The sequence below is a fragment of the Tachysurus vachellii genome, chromosome 5, assembly GCF_030014155.1.
Source record: "Tachysurus vachellii isolate PV-2020 chromosome 5, HZAU_Pvac_v1, whole genome shotgun sequence".
Lineage (NCBI taxonomy): Eukaryota > Metazoa > Chordata > Actinopteri > Siluriformes > Bagridae > Tachysurus > Tachysurus vachellii.
The window spans coordinates 16,620,517-16,640,535 of NC_083464.1; the positions used below are offsets into that span (position 1 = coordinate 16,620,517).

Below are 20,019 nucleotides of genomic sequence, written 5' to 3' on the forward strand. Positions count from 1 at the left end.
GTAGTTTGTTTGTAAAGTAATAGCCAAACAAAATCACCACATTTACTTTTAGATCAGGACCATTTTATTTCTTTTTCAATCTCACTTTATGGCATCTGATAATGGAAAAAGATGTGGCATCAGGCTTTAGTCAAAAGAAACATAACCACAGGCAGGGTCAGGCTAAAACACAGGGTGTTGTCTCTTGCTCTCCAGCAAACTATGACACAGCTGTTAGACTTACCTGCCTCAGGACCATAGGAAACAGTGACAATGAAAGGAAATCATGCATAAAGTAGATGCATCTAGCTCCTCTATCCACATCCACTTCTTTTAACTCACACAACCATCTTTCAATAACATGAACCAGAAACCAGTCCACATCTAGCTACATGCACAGAGGCACCCATGCAGGGTTGTGGGCCTGACAAGAGCAAGTTGGACCCCCAGCAAAAGAGTGGGACATGTGCTTAGGGTGGGCAGGCAGAGGCGTCTACCTTGCTGCATGAGAGCTCCAACTCCGAACCAGAAACTATTTAGCAGGGTGAAATTGTTTTCCACCACGTCCGAGTCAGGGTTGCACGGATGGGGATTATACCATTCGTAGGGGCTAAACCTGTGGCAATCAACAGAGAACACAAATTTTTTCCTTAGTCAAAAAGAAAAAAACATGGAGAAAATACTCAACAAAGGAGGATCCTCCTAAAGAGATAAAGAAAGAGACACAGATTAGTATCAACACTGGCCTTTCACATTAACTGTTCATTTAAAAAAATACTTTTAAGGGTTAATCATTATCAGTCTCCTCAGTGTTCTGGTGGTTTAAATGTTAGATATATGACATGTAAATTAATTTGATGTACTTTAGTATACCTTAGAGTCATATGAAGCAGGGACTGTGCTGCAGACATTGTAATTTGATGTGAAACATTAATATAAGCAGCCCATTCAGTCTGACCATAATCCCTTCCTCTTCATTTCCCCAGAGAATTCTGCATGTTGACACACTCACATCGAAAGCAGTTGGCACTGTAATTTAATCGATGCCATCTGAATCACTCTATCCACATGAAAATCAAATAATCCCAATAATCTTACAAGCTTATTAAAATGTGGCAGATCAAACGAGTCTGTCCCATCGTCTCAGGTCTCTACTCCCTCTATCTCTCTGCATTTCACAGAGAGAAAGCAAAGAGTTTCCATTTATTCATGTTAAACAAAAGTGACATTGCATTAGTAAAGGTTGATTGGGCTACAATTAAGCATCATGACCTGATTTGGTTTGTGCTGGAGTGCTAGAATTAGGAGGAATCTTGAGCCTGAGAGCAAGACAAGAGTAAGTAATCACAAGCTCAAGAGTAAGCAATCAAGACCACACTCAGATACAATGTCTTTTTTTTGCCTGCCATGATAAATACAACACAATTTTTGATAGTAGTATGTAAAAGTATACATTCATCCCAAGGACAGTTTGCTCAAGACCACTGATGATGTTGTTTCTAACTGATCATTATTTCTACTTAAACTACATTAACAATATTTACTAACTGTCTACCACAGAGTTCTGGATTTATTGAATCTAGCAGGTGATAAATTGTTGATTACTTTCCTAGAACAGCAGCTAAACAGTAGTCCCAGCTGATTGAATCCAAATGATTCAAAACGTTTATATTGATGAACTTCTTGTAATATGTTATCAAATAAACAGCAAATTCTTAGGAACTTGGGAACTAATAAAAAATGGATTTTAAAAACGTGCTTTTATTTACGAAAAAAAATGTATAATGGGACTGGGGCTGGGTATTTTTCTTCATTGTGAATGTCATGTGATCAAGTCTCGAATGTTTTCACCTGTGCTTGATTTACTACTAATGTGGCTTGCTATTTATACCCTTCCTCTTGTGTCGGCCCTTTTTTCGAGTCATTGTTCACAACATGCTCACAATGCTTGCCATTGTGCGCTGGGGTTTTATTTCCATGTAATGTGTAATTGTGATCATGCTTTTTTCTAGTTATGCTGTTAAGTTTCCAAGTGTGTGCATTTTGGTTTGTTATAAGTTATGTTGTATTTTTTTAATGTCTTCATCTAATAAATTAAGGATTGCTTCCATTCTTCATATGGGTCTGATTGACTGCGTTCTCCAATACTGTGACAATATGGTGGAGGTTTTTTCTGTAAGGAGTTGTTTTTTATTGATGGAATGGGTTGCTGGTGTCAGCACTTTGTAACAGGTAGGAAGTTTACAATCATGGGAGTTTCTTCAGGTTAGAGTTTTTTTGTTGTTGTTGATTGAGGTGCTGGTGAGGGAAGGACTCTTTATATCTTTATAACAGCTAACGTGTATCTTGTTTTGCAGTTGCTCGGTAACACTAATGTGACACTAACCAGTTTGACATACCATTCTTAAACTACTTAATATAAATAGCTGCTTTAGTCTTTTATTATTTTATTATAACAGCTTATGTCATGTTTTATTCTTTACATAAAATCTATTGATATGCTATGTAACCCCATGTGTGATTTTCTGTGTTTAAAGGAATCTTTGAGGTTAAATGAAACCGTGTGCTTTTGTTGTTCACAGTAGATTTGCTTGTTTGTCAACTTGCAAATGGATTGTGACCTTTCCGATATATCGGAATGCTACACAGACGCCCTCTTCTGCTCCAAAGGGGGTGTTCAGAAAGAATGGGTGAGTCTGTTATCTGCAGATGGCAGGATACACCTATGCAGCCTGCATCTGAGTGCGATGGAGTTTAGCAGTTTAGCCTGCCCATGAAACGAAGCCCATTTAGCTGTCACTCTGTTCCAATTACGCTGACCTTCTGTAATCTCAGGTCATCTGAGCCTCTGAGGGAAAAACTTTGAGCAAGGTCAATCTGGAGAGATAAGCCATGAATGAGGAAACATGTGCACAGCTGGGTGGTAACAATGCTAGGCATTTTTATCTTTTTCTAAGAATTGGTCTGATCACACAGTTGTTTCTGTTCATAACAGGGCAAGAAGAGTGACACAAGTCTGTTAGATGAAGAAACTGAACAGGAGAATACTGCTGAAGTTCTGTTATTTAATCCAACATAATCATTCAGCCCTACTCAAAAAATGCAGCAATACTAATGTGCTGTATTTATACATTTTAATAAGGATGACCTTGGTTCAAAGACTTCAGTAATCCGCAGTAATCAATGTGCTAAAACAGCTTTCAAAGACTGACAGCTTGATATGCATAGAACCTCTATTTACCTTGCTTTCATGGGATCAAGGATTGAACAAACATAAAAACAGTCATTGTGCTTTAGCAATTTAAAATTCCAACACCAAGAATTCACACAGAGTGCATGCATGCAAAGTAATTAGAAAGGGTTATTGGAGCTTTTCCTGGTAAGAAATAAATGTATTTATTATTTGATGATAAATGGAGCTGCCATTATCAATTTAATCTTTATGGATATTATTTCAATTGTTAAAGAGAGGAATCTAGGAGATCCTAAATATGTATTATAATAATAGCTAATAGAAGAATCATTGCTTTTTGCTTATATGCTTTCACACTTGAAAATAAATAACATTTTACATGAATTTATTTTTATGATAAGGTAATATGGACAACTGTTCCAGTAATAGACTTTGGCTCAGCCTCAATAATGAGAAAGATAAAGCAGTTGAAGAAGAGCGAATAAAGATTATAGGCTAACCACATCACCGTCGCTCACATTATTATTGCTCTCTATAGCTAAAAGTGACTCTATACAGCCTATAGAGTATACCATGCCTACTATCTGTATTTTATTTACCACTTCAAGTATCTACCTGGATTCAGAACCCAAAGTGGGTGTGGCTTAAACTTAAAAAGTTTGCTGTTGTTGATGATGTCATTATTGCTTATTCTATGCCCTCAAAAACGGTTAGAAACACTGTGATATAATGCTAGAGGTAGAAACTATCAACTGTTGGTATGGTCTGTGACAGTATGGTCTCTGACAGTTCTTCAACCATGAGATTCAGACCATAAATCTCCCACTAGCTTGATTTTCTGATGTCTCATAGGCAAACTTTCCACTAAAATTAAACCCCTTATTTGTATATGTATTCATCACACTATCTGTTCATTCCAACTAACGTTGTACTCTTAATAAATATATCACTGCTTAAATAGTGCACTATATAAGATAGAGTCATCCAATCTGGCATCAGCCTAAATATTTTTACAACGTAGCCATTACTTTTCTGGTGAAGCGTTAATCTTCTGTTAAAACATTCATTTGTTGCCCTGTGTTTAGCGTCCCTAGTGCCTTCTGTTTTGATTGGTTAAATCCCTTCTACTGCAAGCTGTTTTATAGCATATTCCACCTGGACATGAAGGAGATCTGATAAGGGCCTGCAGCAGCTCAGCAGAGGACATTACTCTTCCAGCCAGGCATTCACACTTTTGTTTCTTATGCTTGAGATGTTTGCACTGCAGCAACTGTAATAGCAAATTGAACCCAGCCGAGAACATAGTAAGACGTAACTGTTTGTGCATTCAAGACTTTGTGTGCGGCTTCAACAGTTTCTTTCTAAATCAAACTATATTTGCTGTATCCAGCTGGGTAGCTTTTATTAATGCACTGCTCAATTTGGTGATGAGTTTGCTTTTGATGAGACTGGCACATCATGCGCAGTTTCTTTGGGGAGACAAAGTGAGAAAGGATGTGCAGCATTTTGACATAAGTGTATATTGCCTTTGGTGCTCGTTCACAGTCTCAAACTAATACTTGTTTGGGTTATAAGGGCAGGAGCGAGGGGGCTTATCTCTTTGATAAATTCATGTTAGACTTACTCAGCTGTTTCATCCCCTGAGTCACATAGGAATAGAGGGGGAACTTTGTGAGAAGAGGAAACAACAACAGTAGAACCAATGAAAGAATCTGGTTTTATGAAAAAAGCATCATGTTGAGTAGGTACAGTACGTATCTGATTTTCAGACTGCACCCAAAAGGATACGTTCTAAATACCTTACGGTGAGCATAAAGTGTTAGGAAACCCTCAACCAGGCCTCATTATGTCAACCTGTTATTTCTCTCTCTCTCTCTCTCTCTCTCTCTCTCTCTCTCTCTCTCTCTCTCTCTCTCTCTCTCTCTCTCTCGCTTTCTCTCTCTCTCTCTCACACACACACACACACACACCATATTTACAGCTCATACACAAAAAGCAGTAATACATGCACACAAATAAATGTGTACACACAGACACATACAATAAACCTGCATTCTTGTGTTAAGGTTTAGTGAAAACTATAATGGTTTCGCGGCTAGATTAACATGCTATTTACTAACGTGCCTAAGCTTGGCATTTCTCAAACGAGTGTAAAGCAATGTGGAAAAAATTACCTGCTTTGACTTACCCAGCAAAAAATTAAATCAGTAATGGTGATGGGTGCATATTCTGAACCAACTTAGATGACAGTTGTAGCTTGTAATCCTTGTATGTGATCATATCGCCAGTAACATTTAGAAAACACAAGTGCATTAACCATAAAACTCCTGGGCTGCCTGAGCATGACTGAGCCACCCCAAAAGTTTTAGAGTTAACTTGAAGCTTTTTCATTTGGTTTTTCTCCACCATGTTTCAAATGATGACCACAGGCAAATATGAAGAAATATGTTTTGTGTGCCATGTTACACAGTGTTTCAGACAGGTTTGGGTTTTTCTAATCTCACACATCTGTTACTTCTAGTGGTTTAGGTGGAAACATTTCAGTAAGACATTCTGTGAAGCTCATATTCATACATATGCGTTTATCATGTGCTTATAGTTCAAAATCTATAAGTCGATAATGATTGTTGAAAGCATTTTATGGATCCTATTAACTACTAGAGAGTGTGTGTGTGTGCCCTGCGATGGGTTGGCACTCCGTCCAGGGTGTATCCTGCCTGATGCCCGATGACGCCTGAGATAGGCACAGGCTCCCCGTGACCAGAGGTAGTTTGGATTAACTACTAAACCCTTTTTTTAAATACAAAAGATTTCTATATGTGTTTTTTGTAAGAAATCCAGAATGAAGTGTTTCCAAATTACATTACCAAAATAAAGCATATAATGTCACTACGTAAATGTTATTTTTTTCTTTCTTTTCTTTTTCTAAAAATGAATTTCACAGGTCTATATTTATTCACAGATTTATATATAAAGCTTGTGCAATACACCATTATAATGTATAGTAAGAGCTGTGGTGCAGGATTATAAGTTATCAAGGCATCATACAGCACATTATAAGAACTTAAGAGTGCATTTTCTATAGAAATGCTCACTAAGAATCATTCATGTCGTATAAATAATTATTATTACAGTTCTAATGATTTTTTTTTTATTGTGAGCTTCAAAGAAAGTGCTACCAAATTTCCTTTCATCATTCCATCATTTCCGTTTGAGTATACTTGTTATTAAGAAGTTATATTTGAGTGACGCTTTGAGGAAGAGTATTTCTGCTGATATATCTGGATGCCTCTAGTGCCAAGCTGGGAATGATAGCATTTGATAGTTGGCTTTCTACATTATATTATCATGAAGGTGTTCGAGCTGTCTCATATAATGGCTTTGTTTAAAGAGGAAAAAGTACCTAACCCATAAACCTGGAATTTTCTTTAATCTCTGTTAAAACTATATTTGACAGCATGCACAATTACACCAATGTCTGTTTAATACACCTGAACAGTTATCGATGCTTGTTTGTCTGTTCTGTTTATGTGTTCATATTTCCGGTATTTTAGGATACAAGCACAGAAACATGAGAGTGAAGATTATCAGCTTGAAATACACATGCATTCCAGTAATCACAAAGGACGTGGCCAAAGACATTTGAAGCAGAGTGTGGAAACATCCAAAGAGAAAAGCAAACAAAAGCTGGAGACACTAGGAAACGGCGAGGGATGAGGGAGGTTGCCATTCACACCAGGAAATGCCAAACACTCGAACTCACACCTACACACAAGTATTCCCATTCTCTCTCTCTCTCTCTCTCTCTCTCTCTCTCTCTCTCTCTCTTTCTTTCTTTCTCTCGCTTGCATTCATACACACTTTTTTTTGTTTGCACATGTTTTCTTGTGTGATTTGTGCTATTGAGCTTTGGCTGCTAAGCATTACAGGCAGCAGCTTGTCGTTATAAATAGAATGAGAAAGTGGAGGATTCGTTTAACATCCCCCAGTGTACTGTCCAAAAAAGGACTCGGCTCACACTCTCTCTCAGTCTGGGTCAGAGGAGTCACCTCTCTCTTTTGTGCTATTCAGAGTAGCCGGATTTCTTCTTCTTGTGCTCTGTCAGAGGAGACTCCTCCCTGTGGATTTGGCCTGTTCTTATAGTGCATATCAGTGTGAACATTGGAAGAATGTTCTTTCAGCATTTGAACATTTTCTTTCATCGCCAGCCAAGGGCAGTGAAGTAAAGCTATATCTAAAGTGAGTGGGGTTTTAAACTTAAAATGTAATAGCAATAGATCAAGGGAAGATGCTTTTAGTCATAGATTAGTCTATTAATGGAATGAAGTTAAAATGTAGGGTTATGTCTGCATGTGTGGCTGAGACCGGCAGAACTGGCATGTTACCTGGCTATGACAAACAGCACACAACTGACACCCAAGTAAGCCAGCAGAATATACATCCAGATGTCAGGGGAGAGAGGGTTGAGGAAGGAGAACACCCCCGGGTTGGTGCCGTTGGGCTTGCGGTACAGAATACTTATCCCCAGTGTCATGAATGGCTTGGAGAAATCGATGACTTTCTCCCGCACGTAGGTGATGGCTAGGGGAGCCACTGCAAGATCAGCTTTCTGTCAATAGAAAAGACATGGCAGAAGAGTGATATGCAGTCAATCAGGGCAAGAGGAAGTATTTAGAGGCAATCAAATTAAGAAAACAGGATCTTTACACCCCAACAACTGTCCCATAGCACTTAAGATTAAATTTAAAGCCAAGTCTCCCTCCTCCCTCCTTCCTGTCCTTTTTCTTTCTCAGTCTATTCTCTCCACAGATTGATTTAGCTGCTACTGGCTCAGCAGTTAGTGAAAGTGTTCAGCATACACAGATCTTCATTGCAAAAAAATAAACAGTGTCTCTCATGTTTAAACTGTAATATTAAACACCACATGGGTACAAATATTAGGCTGTTTTGTGATTAAATTTTGTGCAGAACTGAACACTATTTTCATTGTATTCATAATGCAGTAATTAAGCTGATAATTATTATCTCCATCCACTGCCGAGTGCTGAAATTCTACACTGCTGGTATTTATTAATCTATATAGGGTCACATAAGTCATAAGTCGTGGGGATATCATAGAGCTTTTTTTTATTATTTTTTTTAATTTTTTTAAAAGAAACCAAGAAAAATAGATCAAAATAATCCCGTTCATAGGAATTCAAAGCCAGTTCTGTTAATAAAGGCTTTTGTTTTACAGTTTTTATTGTCCCTCTTATGATAAGCTTATGGGACACCTTGTATTAAATAGGTAAATAAATAAATAACTTTTATCTAACTCACAACTAAAATAAATTATAACTAAATAAATTAAAAATAAATAAAACTAAATAAACTGACATACATTATTCAAAATGAAATGAGTTCCGACAACAAATAACAAACAACATTTCTTTTACTATACAGATCATTATATTTTTAGCCAAAATTAGGCTGTGTAATGTAAATTAGATTGCCTGTAACTGTTCTCATGGGAGGTAAATTAATGCAAAATGTAATCAGGTAGCTGTCTCCCTTCTTTTTTTTTCCTACCTCTTGTTTTTCAATCACTCCTTTTGACGGGATATTTTTAATATCCTACACTTCAATGCATTTTCTGTTTCTCTGAAATTGCAGACTGCAAACTGCTGGAAGCCTGTCTGGGCCAGTTAGAATCTGTCATACTCTTATCTAGGGAAAGGAAGCGCACAGGCAAGGAGCCCACTTCAACCCCTCCTAGACTGTTAGTTATGACGTTTGACGTGCAGATATGTGAAAAAAATGGTTTTAAAAAGTCTTTGGATAAAAAAGGAAAGAGGGAAAAAGAGCGAAACTGATCATCTTCCTCTGATCATCTTCACTTTTTTGTCTTGTACGTGATCAATAGACCAGCTATCAAAAAAGTATTGTTTGATTGCTTGAGATGCAATGAGATGAGCAGAAAGACTGGTGTGTGTCAGTAATGGGGTCAGCTGTTAGATATTAGGTGTGCAAAGACTTATTTTTCTGCCTGTGTAGAGCTCGTTTTTTATCTGGGTCTTATTATGTGTGTGTGTGTGTGTGTGTGTGTGTGTGTGTGTGTGTGTGTGTGTGTGTGTGTGTGTGTGTAGCTCTACGGTGGAAAATAATGCCAGAAACTTCACTTTGTATGCTGTCTGCAGCCAGTGCAAGTGTTTCTCCCATTTCTACATCCACAACTCCACTTATATTTTACATACAATTCATGCACAATCATTAAGGGCAGTAGATTCAGTATTTCCTGAACAGTTACAATAGTCTTGCAATGTGATAAGTCAATAAGTGTCTGCTGCTTGTTGAACAAAAGATAAAACTCACATGGTCAATGAGCTCGCGCACCAGACCGTTCCACTGGCCCGTGCTCTCCTCCTGCGCTCCATACTTGCCGTCCTCCACCAGCCGCACTTCATAGACAAAGCCCAGGATGTTGGCGAGCTCCCGCAGCAGGTCGATGCAGAATCCTTCGAAACGATCGTTACCATGCAGAGGCTTGTCTGACTTCTTGAACATCACATAGGGCTCCTCCTGCATAGTGAGAGGCAGCTCTGAGCTTCACTCACCATGTGAGAGGAGAGGCTGATGTGTGTCTGACAGGGCTTTGAGGATTGTTTGCATGAACTTACACTAGAACAGAAGGGTTGGAACCCTACTGCTATTAAAAGAGATGCACACTCATGTTCATATATACACATACACACACACAGCTGCACACTCTCTGTATTAGTAGAAAAATAACAGGATGGCCATAATGATAAAAATCCACCCACTGTTAGCCTCACTTCCCAATGAGGACCAGAGATGTACCTTAGAGCTGTTTTGTCTACTCCTAGCAGATGCTTTCAAAATAAGAGAAGATGTGCGGATACTGTGGTGAAGTACACATGATACGGATCATTTCTCTCTCTCTCTCTCTCTCTCTCTCTCTCTCTCTCTCTCTCTCTCTCTCTCCTTCGGTTTGATACTTATTCATCAACTCAGAGAGAAAAGCCATACTTCATCATAAGCTTTTTACTTGTGTGATTATTTGAATAATATGTTATCATATGTGATGGTACATTATGCTCTGGAATTTTATGTGTGAACTCAACTAAATGTAAACCTGAAAGAAATTCACCCCACATCTATGAAATTCAACATGAAATAAAGTAAACTGGTGTAAGAAAATTCCATGTGGAAATAAATGAATTGTGTGTAAAAATGAATAAAGATGAATCAGGAACAAAACTTCAAGGTAAATATGGATGAATCATTTACAAATATGACGTGTGGAATATCATGTGATGTGTCTATAAACCGCTTTGTTAATTTCACCTGTAAGTTCATGAGACTTTTCTGAAATGGAAGAAAGTGTTGTGTGCTACATAAGAACGATTAAAAATGTATACACTTCAGCCATTAGCGCTCAGGTCATGTTTCTTTTATAACTGCAGTGAATCCCACTGTTTTGGATTGCATTCGACATTTCCCAGTGAGACTGCAGGCATTTAGCTTACGCTATCAGATGCCTCTGCAAGCAGTCCTTCACCCCCAGTGTGACGCTCCAGGGATGTGTGTCGTGCCAGTGGAACGTGTCAAACGAGAGATAAGCATTCATCCGCACTCACCCCTCCCAGCTCCCACATATCCACAGCCAAGACGATTCAATGATGAGTAACTATCGTAGAGCTGAACTTATTATTTGCAAATATGAATGCACAGCATCTCTCGCTTCTGCTTTCCACTTTTGCATACAGCACAGTGAGATATCTTTACAGCACATTGAGATATCTTTTACTTAGATCATGGAGACGCCAGATAAGCTGGTGATGTTAGCAACTTTTCAGGGAGAAATGCTACTGATTGAAGCCAAACTGAACATTTCTTGATCCAGTGAGCTGTGTTACAAGATTATACAGCCCCTTTACATGTGACTGCTCAATATTGTATTCATGTTACACAACAGGTGGTTAGAATTCATCCCTAAACACAAAATTACCTGTTTCAGGTATTGTACAACAGAACCGGATACACTAAAAGCCGGTGCAATCTTTGGCCTCCTATGTTTTTATTACCATTAGATGTTTGATTATGATTAGATTCAAATTATGTTGAAATCAGATGAAAAGAGGGAAATAATCTGAATTATTTATTTTCTGTTTTGTCTGATAAATAGGCAGTGTAAGTAGGGTCAGGTGAGAACAGGTAGGAAAACAGACACGTGAAAACAACACAAACAACAAGTTAATGTTGCAGTAAATAAAGTTAAAACAAAATATTAAAAAATGACAACTATGACAAGGATTGTTGTTTACTTGACAAAGCAGCTACACATCAGACTCTATTTCTAATTGTTAATGTTCCTTATAGAAAAATGTTTTCTGTGCTAAAAGCAATACGTGTATAATATGTTTATTACTAATCTAAGATAATGTCGAGCATCTGCCATGCACATCCCTGTGAATGAGTTGTTACTATTGCGTATTAAATGATGTGTTTAAATGAGGCTGTTAACATAAACCTGTGATATGAATAACAACCAGCACTGCTGAGAATTCCACAAAGCCGTGGAGGATATATAAAATATTACTGTATAAGTGTACAATCTGTCAAACTCACATGCAATAAAACACAGCTACTGTAGATACCAACATGATGAATGATGAATATACTGTACAGTAAGCGGTAACTAAGGTTACTGCTAATCCACCAGGATATATGGTGATTACCTTTATGCTCATGAGTTCTGTGAATTTTTAGTGGCTAGAGGATGAAACTACAGTTTTTAATTGTAATTATTTACTACACATTCACCTCTTTATTAGAGCGGTCACAGTGCCACTATGCTCCTTAGCAGTATGTACCTAGGGCCTCTCTATTAAAGTGGAGCTGGTATTAACCTTTTTCTCTATATGGCAGCTTTGCTGTGAGCTGTACGTAGAGTTCACTTGGGGGCCTTTAAGGTGCAGTTGAAATGGCCTTTTGTTTATAAATGCTAGCTTCCTATTCCTATTCCCATGGGCATCTTGTCTCTAATACAGCAGCAGATATGATTTTCTATGTCCTAAAGCACTGTCAAATGTCCCGCCTGTGCTCTGTGTGTCAGCAAGCTCTGTTTGCACGTGTGTATATCGCCATGGTAACAAAGCCGCAGTCAAGTGTGTGTCTCACTACCCTGAGTGAGACGCGCAGCAGCAATAAATCACTGTGGTCGAAGGTTTTTTTAAGCACACATCATATAGTGACTCATCTCTGGAGCTGAAAAGAGAATGCATCAGGAACTGAGCTTGATTGTGTGTAGCTGCTGCAGTTATTAAAAAATAAAAAATAAAAAAATCCAAACAAAAAAAAATGAGTCTCCTATTCATGATTTCAATTGGCAATGTTGAAATGAGTTGAATTCAGAAGGCCTACCTGTCAGTGCAACAGAAATGAGTGGTGGGAGAAACATTCTCATTTAAGGCATTCAGAATGCCACATGGTGTTAAAAACATGGAGGACACTTCACCATGCAGTTGAAGTAAGCGCTGAAAATATGACTGTAGATTGTCTCTCAATTGCCTCCTGAATAACTCGAACCCTTCAGAGAGAATTTCAAACAACCAAGAGATGCAGGCTGAAATATTCTTTTTGAAATATCCATCTTTCTCATATTTATACATGTACTGCAAGGATGTGTTTGCGAATTGTAAGCTGGCAGAAAGAAGAGGACAGTGTGTGAATGCAGATTTGAGTAGTAGTTAAGGAAAGTCATTAAACAACTGTGTGCCTCTGTGTTTAATGTTCAAAACGACAGAGGGTTGATATCAGCAGTATATCCGACAAAGCTTTAAGTTATTGCGTACATTGCAAAACTGATTGTGAGTGTAGAGCTAAAAATAGCAATAGAAGGAGAAAGATTCCAATTTGAAGTATTCAAGAGTGCCAGAAGGACCTTCACAAAACTTGTCATTTCTCATGCTATTTCTACACTTTAGCCTTAAGCCAGGATCCATTGAACACATTATATATGGCTGCTTTAAAATAATGAATATTCTCATATGTAAGTGTAGACCAAAATAACTCAGTGGTAATGAGAGGCTTACTTTACAATTCTTTATCATTTCAAGCCAGCTGTAATATTATATATTTTTTGTGTTCAGACACAGGGCTAGCATGTTGAACACTGGCACTTCGGTCACTTTAAAATGAACACCTATACATTCATGCTGGAATCCTCTCAGCCAATCACCTGGCAGCAGTGCATTGCATACCATCATATAAATATAGATAAAAGAGCTTTACATTAGGGCTCTGGGTTGTTGATCGAAGGATCTGGGTTCAAGCTCCAGCACCAGCAATGCCGAGGTGCCACTGTTGGGCCCCTGAGCAAGGCCCTTAACCCTGTCTGCTCCAGGGGCGCTGTATCATGGCTGACCCTGTGCTCTGACCCCAACTTCCAAAGCTGGGATATGCAAAGAAAGAGTGTGCTGTAATGTACAGTATAAGTGACAAAAATAAAGGCTTCTAAAAAATCAGAATGATCTCAATGACTTTCACCAAGGAATAGCTGTTGGTGCCATATGTGCTGGATTGAGTATTTCAAACACTGGTGATCTCATGAGATTACACAAAATGGTGTAAAAAACCATCTACAAAAAATAAACAGTGAGCAACGGTTCTCTGGTTGTAAATGCCTCATTGATGCGAAGGTCAGAGGACAATAGACAGACTGGTTTCGGCTAACAGGTAGGCTATAGTAACGCAAACAAACACTCTTTACAACTGTGGTGAGAAGAAAAGCATCTAAGAATGCAAATCCATTGATGACGGGCTACAAAAGCAACCTGTCAGCAAAGAACAGGAATGAGTTTCTATAATGGCTCACCAAATCAGATGAAGATCAGAAAAATTTGTTTGCTTGCTCTTTTTGTGATCCTTGACTGAGCAGGCACATATTTAATTCTACACATACACAATACACTCAATGTTCTTTTCAATTTGTCTTTCTCGTACAGTACATGTTTTTCCTGACCTACAAGGAATGCAGGAAGAAACAGAGGTACTTGTGAATGTTAGAATCCAGTGACCTCCAAAGACAGATGACACAAAATGGATTTTGTGTCTAAATAAGGGGAAATTATAATGGTTCATTTGAGCCATTTTAAAACATTTAGTTTAGGTTCACTTATCATGCGCCAGCACGCCTGTGTGTGTTGCTCGTCGATAGCCCTCTTGCACTTAGAATTAAAAAGAATAAGCCACTTTCTTCTGATCGCAGGGTTGTGTTAATATGATTGCATTTGGGAGATTTGAATAAGAAAAATATCATATACAAGAAAATGATTAGAGATTCATAACTGTTGGAGCTGAAATGGTGGATCTCAGATCAGTCCCTATGTGCAATGCTGTTACTGTGTCATCAGAAAATAAATTGTCTTCAAACCCATTATTCTCTTAACACCTTTAAAAGACTAAAGATTTAGTAAAACATATAAGAAACATTAACAGCCTGGTTGGTCATCTAGAATTTCTACATAATCTTCTTCTTCTTTCGGCTTTTCCCTTCAGGGGTCGCCACAGCGAATCATCTCTCTCCACCTAACCCTATCTTCTGCATCCTCAACACTTGCACCCACTAGCTTCAAATCCTCATTAATTACATCCATATACTTCCTCTTTGGCCTTCCTCTTTGCCTCCTGCCTGGCAGAATTTCTACATAATAGTGTATAGATTTCCTGTAATACATTACATTAAGCAGCTTCTGATTAGAGTAGGCCCACCTACAGCATATTAAATTATAATAGATATAAAATGTGTCCGGTTTTAACTCATTTTGCATAATCATACTGAATATTAAACAACGCTTTAGGACTATGTTTTTTATTCTTGGGTATTATTATTGTGTATTGCAAGAATGTGATTTCTTCTTTTGCACTGGGGAAGTCTTTTTGATCATGACACATCCAGAGCTCCAGATTGTTCGCATTCACTAGCAGCCCATTAAAAATACTTTCTACAAAGGAACTATGCAGTGGAAGCTCTAGCAAACCTGAGCACATTAAAATTTTATGAAAAGGCTCACTTTTATCACTTAGACCTCACCCCTTTTACCTTTCTCTCCATGCATTTGTCTCTTTTTTTTTCTATTTTGGTTATCTGTAATACATTCTAAACCTTAGACTCCTTTCAAAACTGTGTATTTGTACAGCTTGTAATTCATTCTGATCAGCTACCTAAACATTGTGTGTGCAAAGTAAATAAGACACCACATAGTGGATTCAGGTTCTCTTGGTTAGGACACACGATGCAAGTCCTACTGGGAGAAAGATGCAGGATGCAAGGACTGTGCTTCCTTTTAATGATATCACAATCAGCCTATGTTTATGTTTAAACAGTTTACATTTCTTTTGGTTTGTAGAAATGAAGCTGAAGAATATAACAGCATGGCAATCATTGCTAAGGCTGTCAATTAAAACAGTAATGCATACTGTCCAGATATCCAGTGAGATTTTTCACAATTAACGTTTCTGCTACTAGATGTAACTCATGTGCATGTTCAATATATCAGAAAACTAGAGAAGACCTGTCTGTAATCTCCTGTTTTGACTCCATACTTGTTTGGGGTATTCTTTAGTCCATGTGCTGCTATGTAGCTGTTAATGTCATAATTTTAAACCCCTCACATTATTTTTAACAGGAATTCACAGTGTCCATAACTAGAACCAGCCGTTGCAGTAAAATGCTGCAAATGATGCAACAGTGCAGAAATTTCGAAAGGCTTTTTAAAGGAACTTCATATTTTAGGGAAAGCTTTATATGGGTCCATGTGTTGTCCTCTCTTTTTTTTTGGAAATTTTATAGATAACAGGACAGCTCAGTCTTTCTTTCTTTCTCTCTTTTTCTTTCTTTCTTTCTTTCTTTCTTTCTGAAATGGAACTTCAACAAGCTTTACTTTTTGATAAAAAATAATGACAAATTGCACACATAAGATAGCAACATGTCATGTAAAATTTGCTAGTCTTTAGTAAAACTGAAGTATGATATGGGGGGGTCACGGTTTCTTAGTGGTTAGCACGTTCGCCTCACACCTCCAGGTTTGGGGGTTCGATTCCCACCTCCACCTTGTGTGTGTGGAGTTTGCATGTTCTCCCCGTGCCTCGGGGGTTTCCTCCGGGTACTTCGGTTTCCTCCCCCGGTCCAAAGACATGCATGGTAGGTTGATTGGCATCTCTGTCCGTAGTGTGTGATTGCGTGAGTGAATGAGAGTGTGTGTGTGTGCCCTGTGATGGGTTGGCACTCCGTCCAGGGTGTATCCTGCCTTGATGCCCGATGACGCCTGAGATAGGCACAGGCTCCCCGTGACCCGAGGTAGTTCGGATAAGCGGTAGAAGATGAGTGAGTGAGTGAGAAGCATGATATATTTTCAGATTTATGTACTTCAGATAATTTAACAAACACAAGTGATTGCTGTTTCGAGTAAAATAAATGTTATAAATGTTCGAAATAAATGTTATCTATCTATAAAACAAGCCAATAACTGACATTTGCAAACATATTGCTTCATCGGAGAGACAGTTTTGTTTGCCATGTTTCTCCAAACCTGCACAGACTCCCAGTGGGAATGGTATACTAAGAGAGATACTTACAATGCTGTTTTCCAATTTAGCTGAAAAACAGGTACCTCAGTGGGAAGCTGCCTCCTGACTGGGACAGTCATTTTCCAGAGAGTGTGCAATAGCTGCTTACCCAAAAGGCTTTTCTCCATTTGAAACACACTTAACATTCAGCATGGTACTATTATTATTCACTTCTAATTTTAATTTTTTTGGCTATATTTCATTAGTAAAAGCAGTTTAATTGGTATTAACTTGTTCCTCCAAAACATAATGTTATATTTACCAGTATTGTAGACACATATAGTGTCCTGTTAGTGAGCGAGTCTGTGATGTTTGACATCTTTCCCTTCTGATTTTCAGTCATGTTCAGGCCACTTACAGGGTCCCATGTGCCAATCTGCAAATAAATAAATAAATAAATAAAGAATCAGGCCAGACCTTAAAGAGGTAACATCATTACAGATGGGATTGTGTCAGATTGTTTTCTTTTTCTGCTCACAGTTTAGCATTTAAAGAAAGCAAATAAACTTTAATTGCTTAGAATCGAAAAAAACAGAAAAAGAAACCTTTCCATCCTAAGAAATGCTGGGAAGGTCGTAGTAATATTACTAACTGTGCAGTTGGGAACTGTTTGAAGGCTGCATCCGGATAGTGGATTTATAGTCCATTCTATAGTAATACACATTACAGTATATAATATAATAATTTTACAAGATAATTCACTAACATCCACATTCTCTTTTCCTGCTTTTTATCTTTTGTACCTTTTCTCGTTCGGTTTAGCATGTGTTCTCAGCTGATATTTTTCATGAGCAAATCCATATACAGTAGTTAACTGATTTGTAGGTATTAACTCACTACATTTGTACTGCATATTAGATAAAATCATACATTTGCCTTTACAGAAAGCAAAAGTGTGTGTTAGTTACCATCAGAATGTTGAGAGAAATATACTGTTATTTTGGTATATGTTTAAGAGATTACTTTAAAAGAGATTGGCAGATTTGGTAATACAATATAATCAGAGTAAATGACACTAAAATTGTGGCCATTTAATACTAAAATGTTACATTTTTCTTTTATTTTATAATATTGGGTTGTTAATCATTACTGGCAATAATGTCTTCAGGAAATGATGGCTGATGTAAACTTGTCTAAAGAGAGAGAGAGAGACAGATAGAACCACAGTGCGTTCTCACTTAAGCCTGGCACAATTAATGGTGAAGATGCACTTGAGGGTTGTACACTCCACAGAGAGAGCACAGAGGGGCCACACACTCTCACCAATTCAAAAACAAAGTGCTTCAGATGTCTTCAGAAAATGTCTAAGCTGTAGTTTGTAATTGCAAATCAACTCTTTAATTCAGGTTTTATGACACTGGAGGGCTTCTGAAGCTCTTTTATTAATCGAGTAAATTATTCATGGAGGTGCCGAGACATGTGCCAGTGAGATGGGAGGTCACAGGCAGCTGAGAGGGAAACTCTTGTCAGACTGAGAATGTGGGTATGTATATGTGTGTGCAAATGTGTAATCTGTGCTCCTTCCAATGATGTTCCAGTAAACCCTGTTACCTTTTCCAGTCCTTCCTCCTTTAGGCTGATCACATCCAGATCGAAATCTGTCCTTAAGCCATTGGTTTTGTTGAAATTTATCCGTCCTGTCAAACCATCCCAATGGGCCTGCGGGTGTGAAAGAAATATTCATCGTTACCAGGCAGCACGGGATAAGAAGACTCCATCCCTATTTGGAAAAACGGGAGAAATTCATAATTCAACGAAACACACAGCTCACCTTCATGCAGGCCGCAAAAGCAGAAACAGCTCACACACAGAGATCAAGCACAACAGTCCACACACAGACAGAGACAAAGAGACTTTTAGGCGAGTTTTCTAGGACTTCTTTGAGTGTGGGCTTATTTCTAAACATAGAAAGAGATCTAAGAGCAGATAAGAGATAAATTTGCTCCTACTGTGTTTTAGTGTTCTTGGGAGAATTATAGCAATTTAATGTTTTAGTGTCTTTGTACTGCCATGCTGATGATTTTATTTTATTTTTTTAATTTCTTTGCTTTGGTGCTTATATAAATATTAGAACAAATGTGTGTTAGATACTAAATTTAATACATATGGTTCAACAGTTTTCAAATGGTTTGAAAAATTCATGGGGCTTTGTGTGAAGGAAGATTTTGGAATTTCATTTAGTGTGAATTTCATCAGAATTCATGCGTCAGTGGTGTTTAATTATTATTCTGAACTTATATTGCTCAAGACTATACACACTGTAAATGCAGCTAGCAATGCTTTTAAGATTATTTTTGGCAGTATTTTTTAAATAATTAACTGGCAATCTTATTTGAACCAGTCTAATATTTTGCTTTGTAGCTAGTCAGCTTACTAATAGTGTCCACCAGAATTTAGCAGAAAATGAATGCTTAAAGTAGGGTAACGTACTTCTTTCAACCCCTTAAGTTGAATCGTGCAGTTTCTCTAATTCCTTGTCTTAATCCTGGCTATATACACATATTCTGTGTATAATTAGAGTTCAGGTGTACACAGCTAAAACGCAGTTCTTTAAAGCTCTACTCCAGCAAACAGTTCATAGCTATGCTTCTGGTTCAAGCACAAAAGGACTGAAAAGAGGCCAGAAGACCTAAGAGAGCACTGGGGCCCAAGTGGAGAGATTTGAACTGATCTGAGCTGCAGCTGTTCTTTGTGCTTTAGTGAGTTAGAATCCTATGCAGTGGTCTAAGCCAACCTTTGATATTATACTGAGAAAGCCCAGGGTCTTAGCCAGACTAAATATAAACTCTAGAATCCTCCACTGACAGCCAGGGTTCAGATTAGCCAACCTGTTTTTTTCTCAAACTGACATGTGGAAGAGTAATTATAGACAATTATGATTCATTTTCAGTGGGAGAGCTGTCTTAAGGAGCAGCAGGTAAGATCCAGAGTTACATCTGTTGGAGGAAACAGTCGCATACAGTCTCCCACACAGTAAATATGTGTACAATCAATTTTTAAATGTGGTGATGGTACGCACCTCTTTGATAAGTGTCATGAAGCGGTTACCGAAGCGCCAGGGTTTGTGCCGGTTACACTGGAGAGAGCTGACTGTGATCTGAGGAGACTGCTGCACCGCTACAGCCACCACATGCACTGCGTCGTACATCAGTGCTGCATCCGTCTGGAGGCATAACAGATACACAAACACAACCAGATCACTCATACACACCAATATC

At 38.1% G+C, this 20,019-nt stretch overlaps 1 protein-coding gene across 2 annotated transcripts in view; it reads right to left on the reverse strand.

Moving 5' to 3' along the window:
• The window catches only part of grik2 (glutamate receptor, ionotropic, kainate 2), a 134,036-nt gene that overhangs the window by 34,614 nt on the left and 79,403 nt on the right, over positions 1–20,019 (reverse strand). For both annotated transcript variants that reach the window (XM_060870032.1, XM_060870033.1), the window contains exons 8-13: positions 19,821–19,964; positions 18,353–18,460; positions 17,064–17,177; positions 9,524–9,730; positions 7,558–7,781; positions 477–595 (exon numbers count right to left, since the gene is read on the reverse strand). In XM_060870032.1, coding sequence (XP_060726015.1) covers positions 477–595; positions 7,558–7,781; positions 9,524–9,730; positions 17,064–17,177; positions 18,353–18,460; positions 19,821–19,964 — 916 coding nt within the window. The remainder of the gene's footprint in view (positions 1–476; positions 596–7,557; positions 7,782–9,523; positions 9,731–17,063; positions 17,178–18,352; positions 18,461–19,820; positions 19,965–20,019) is intronic.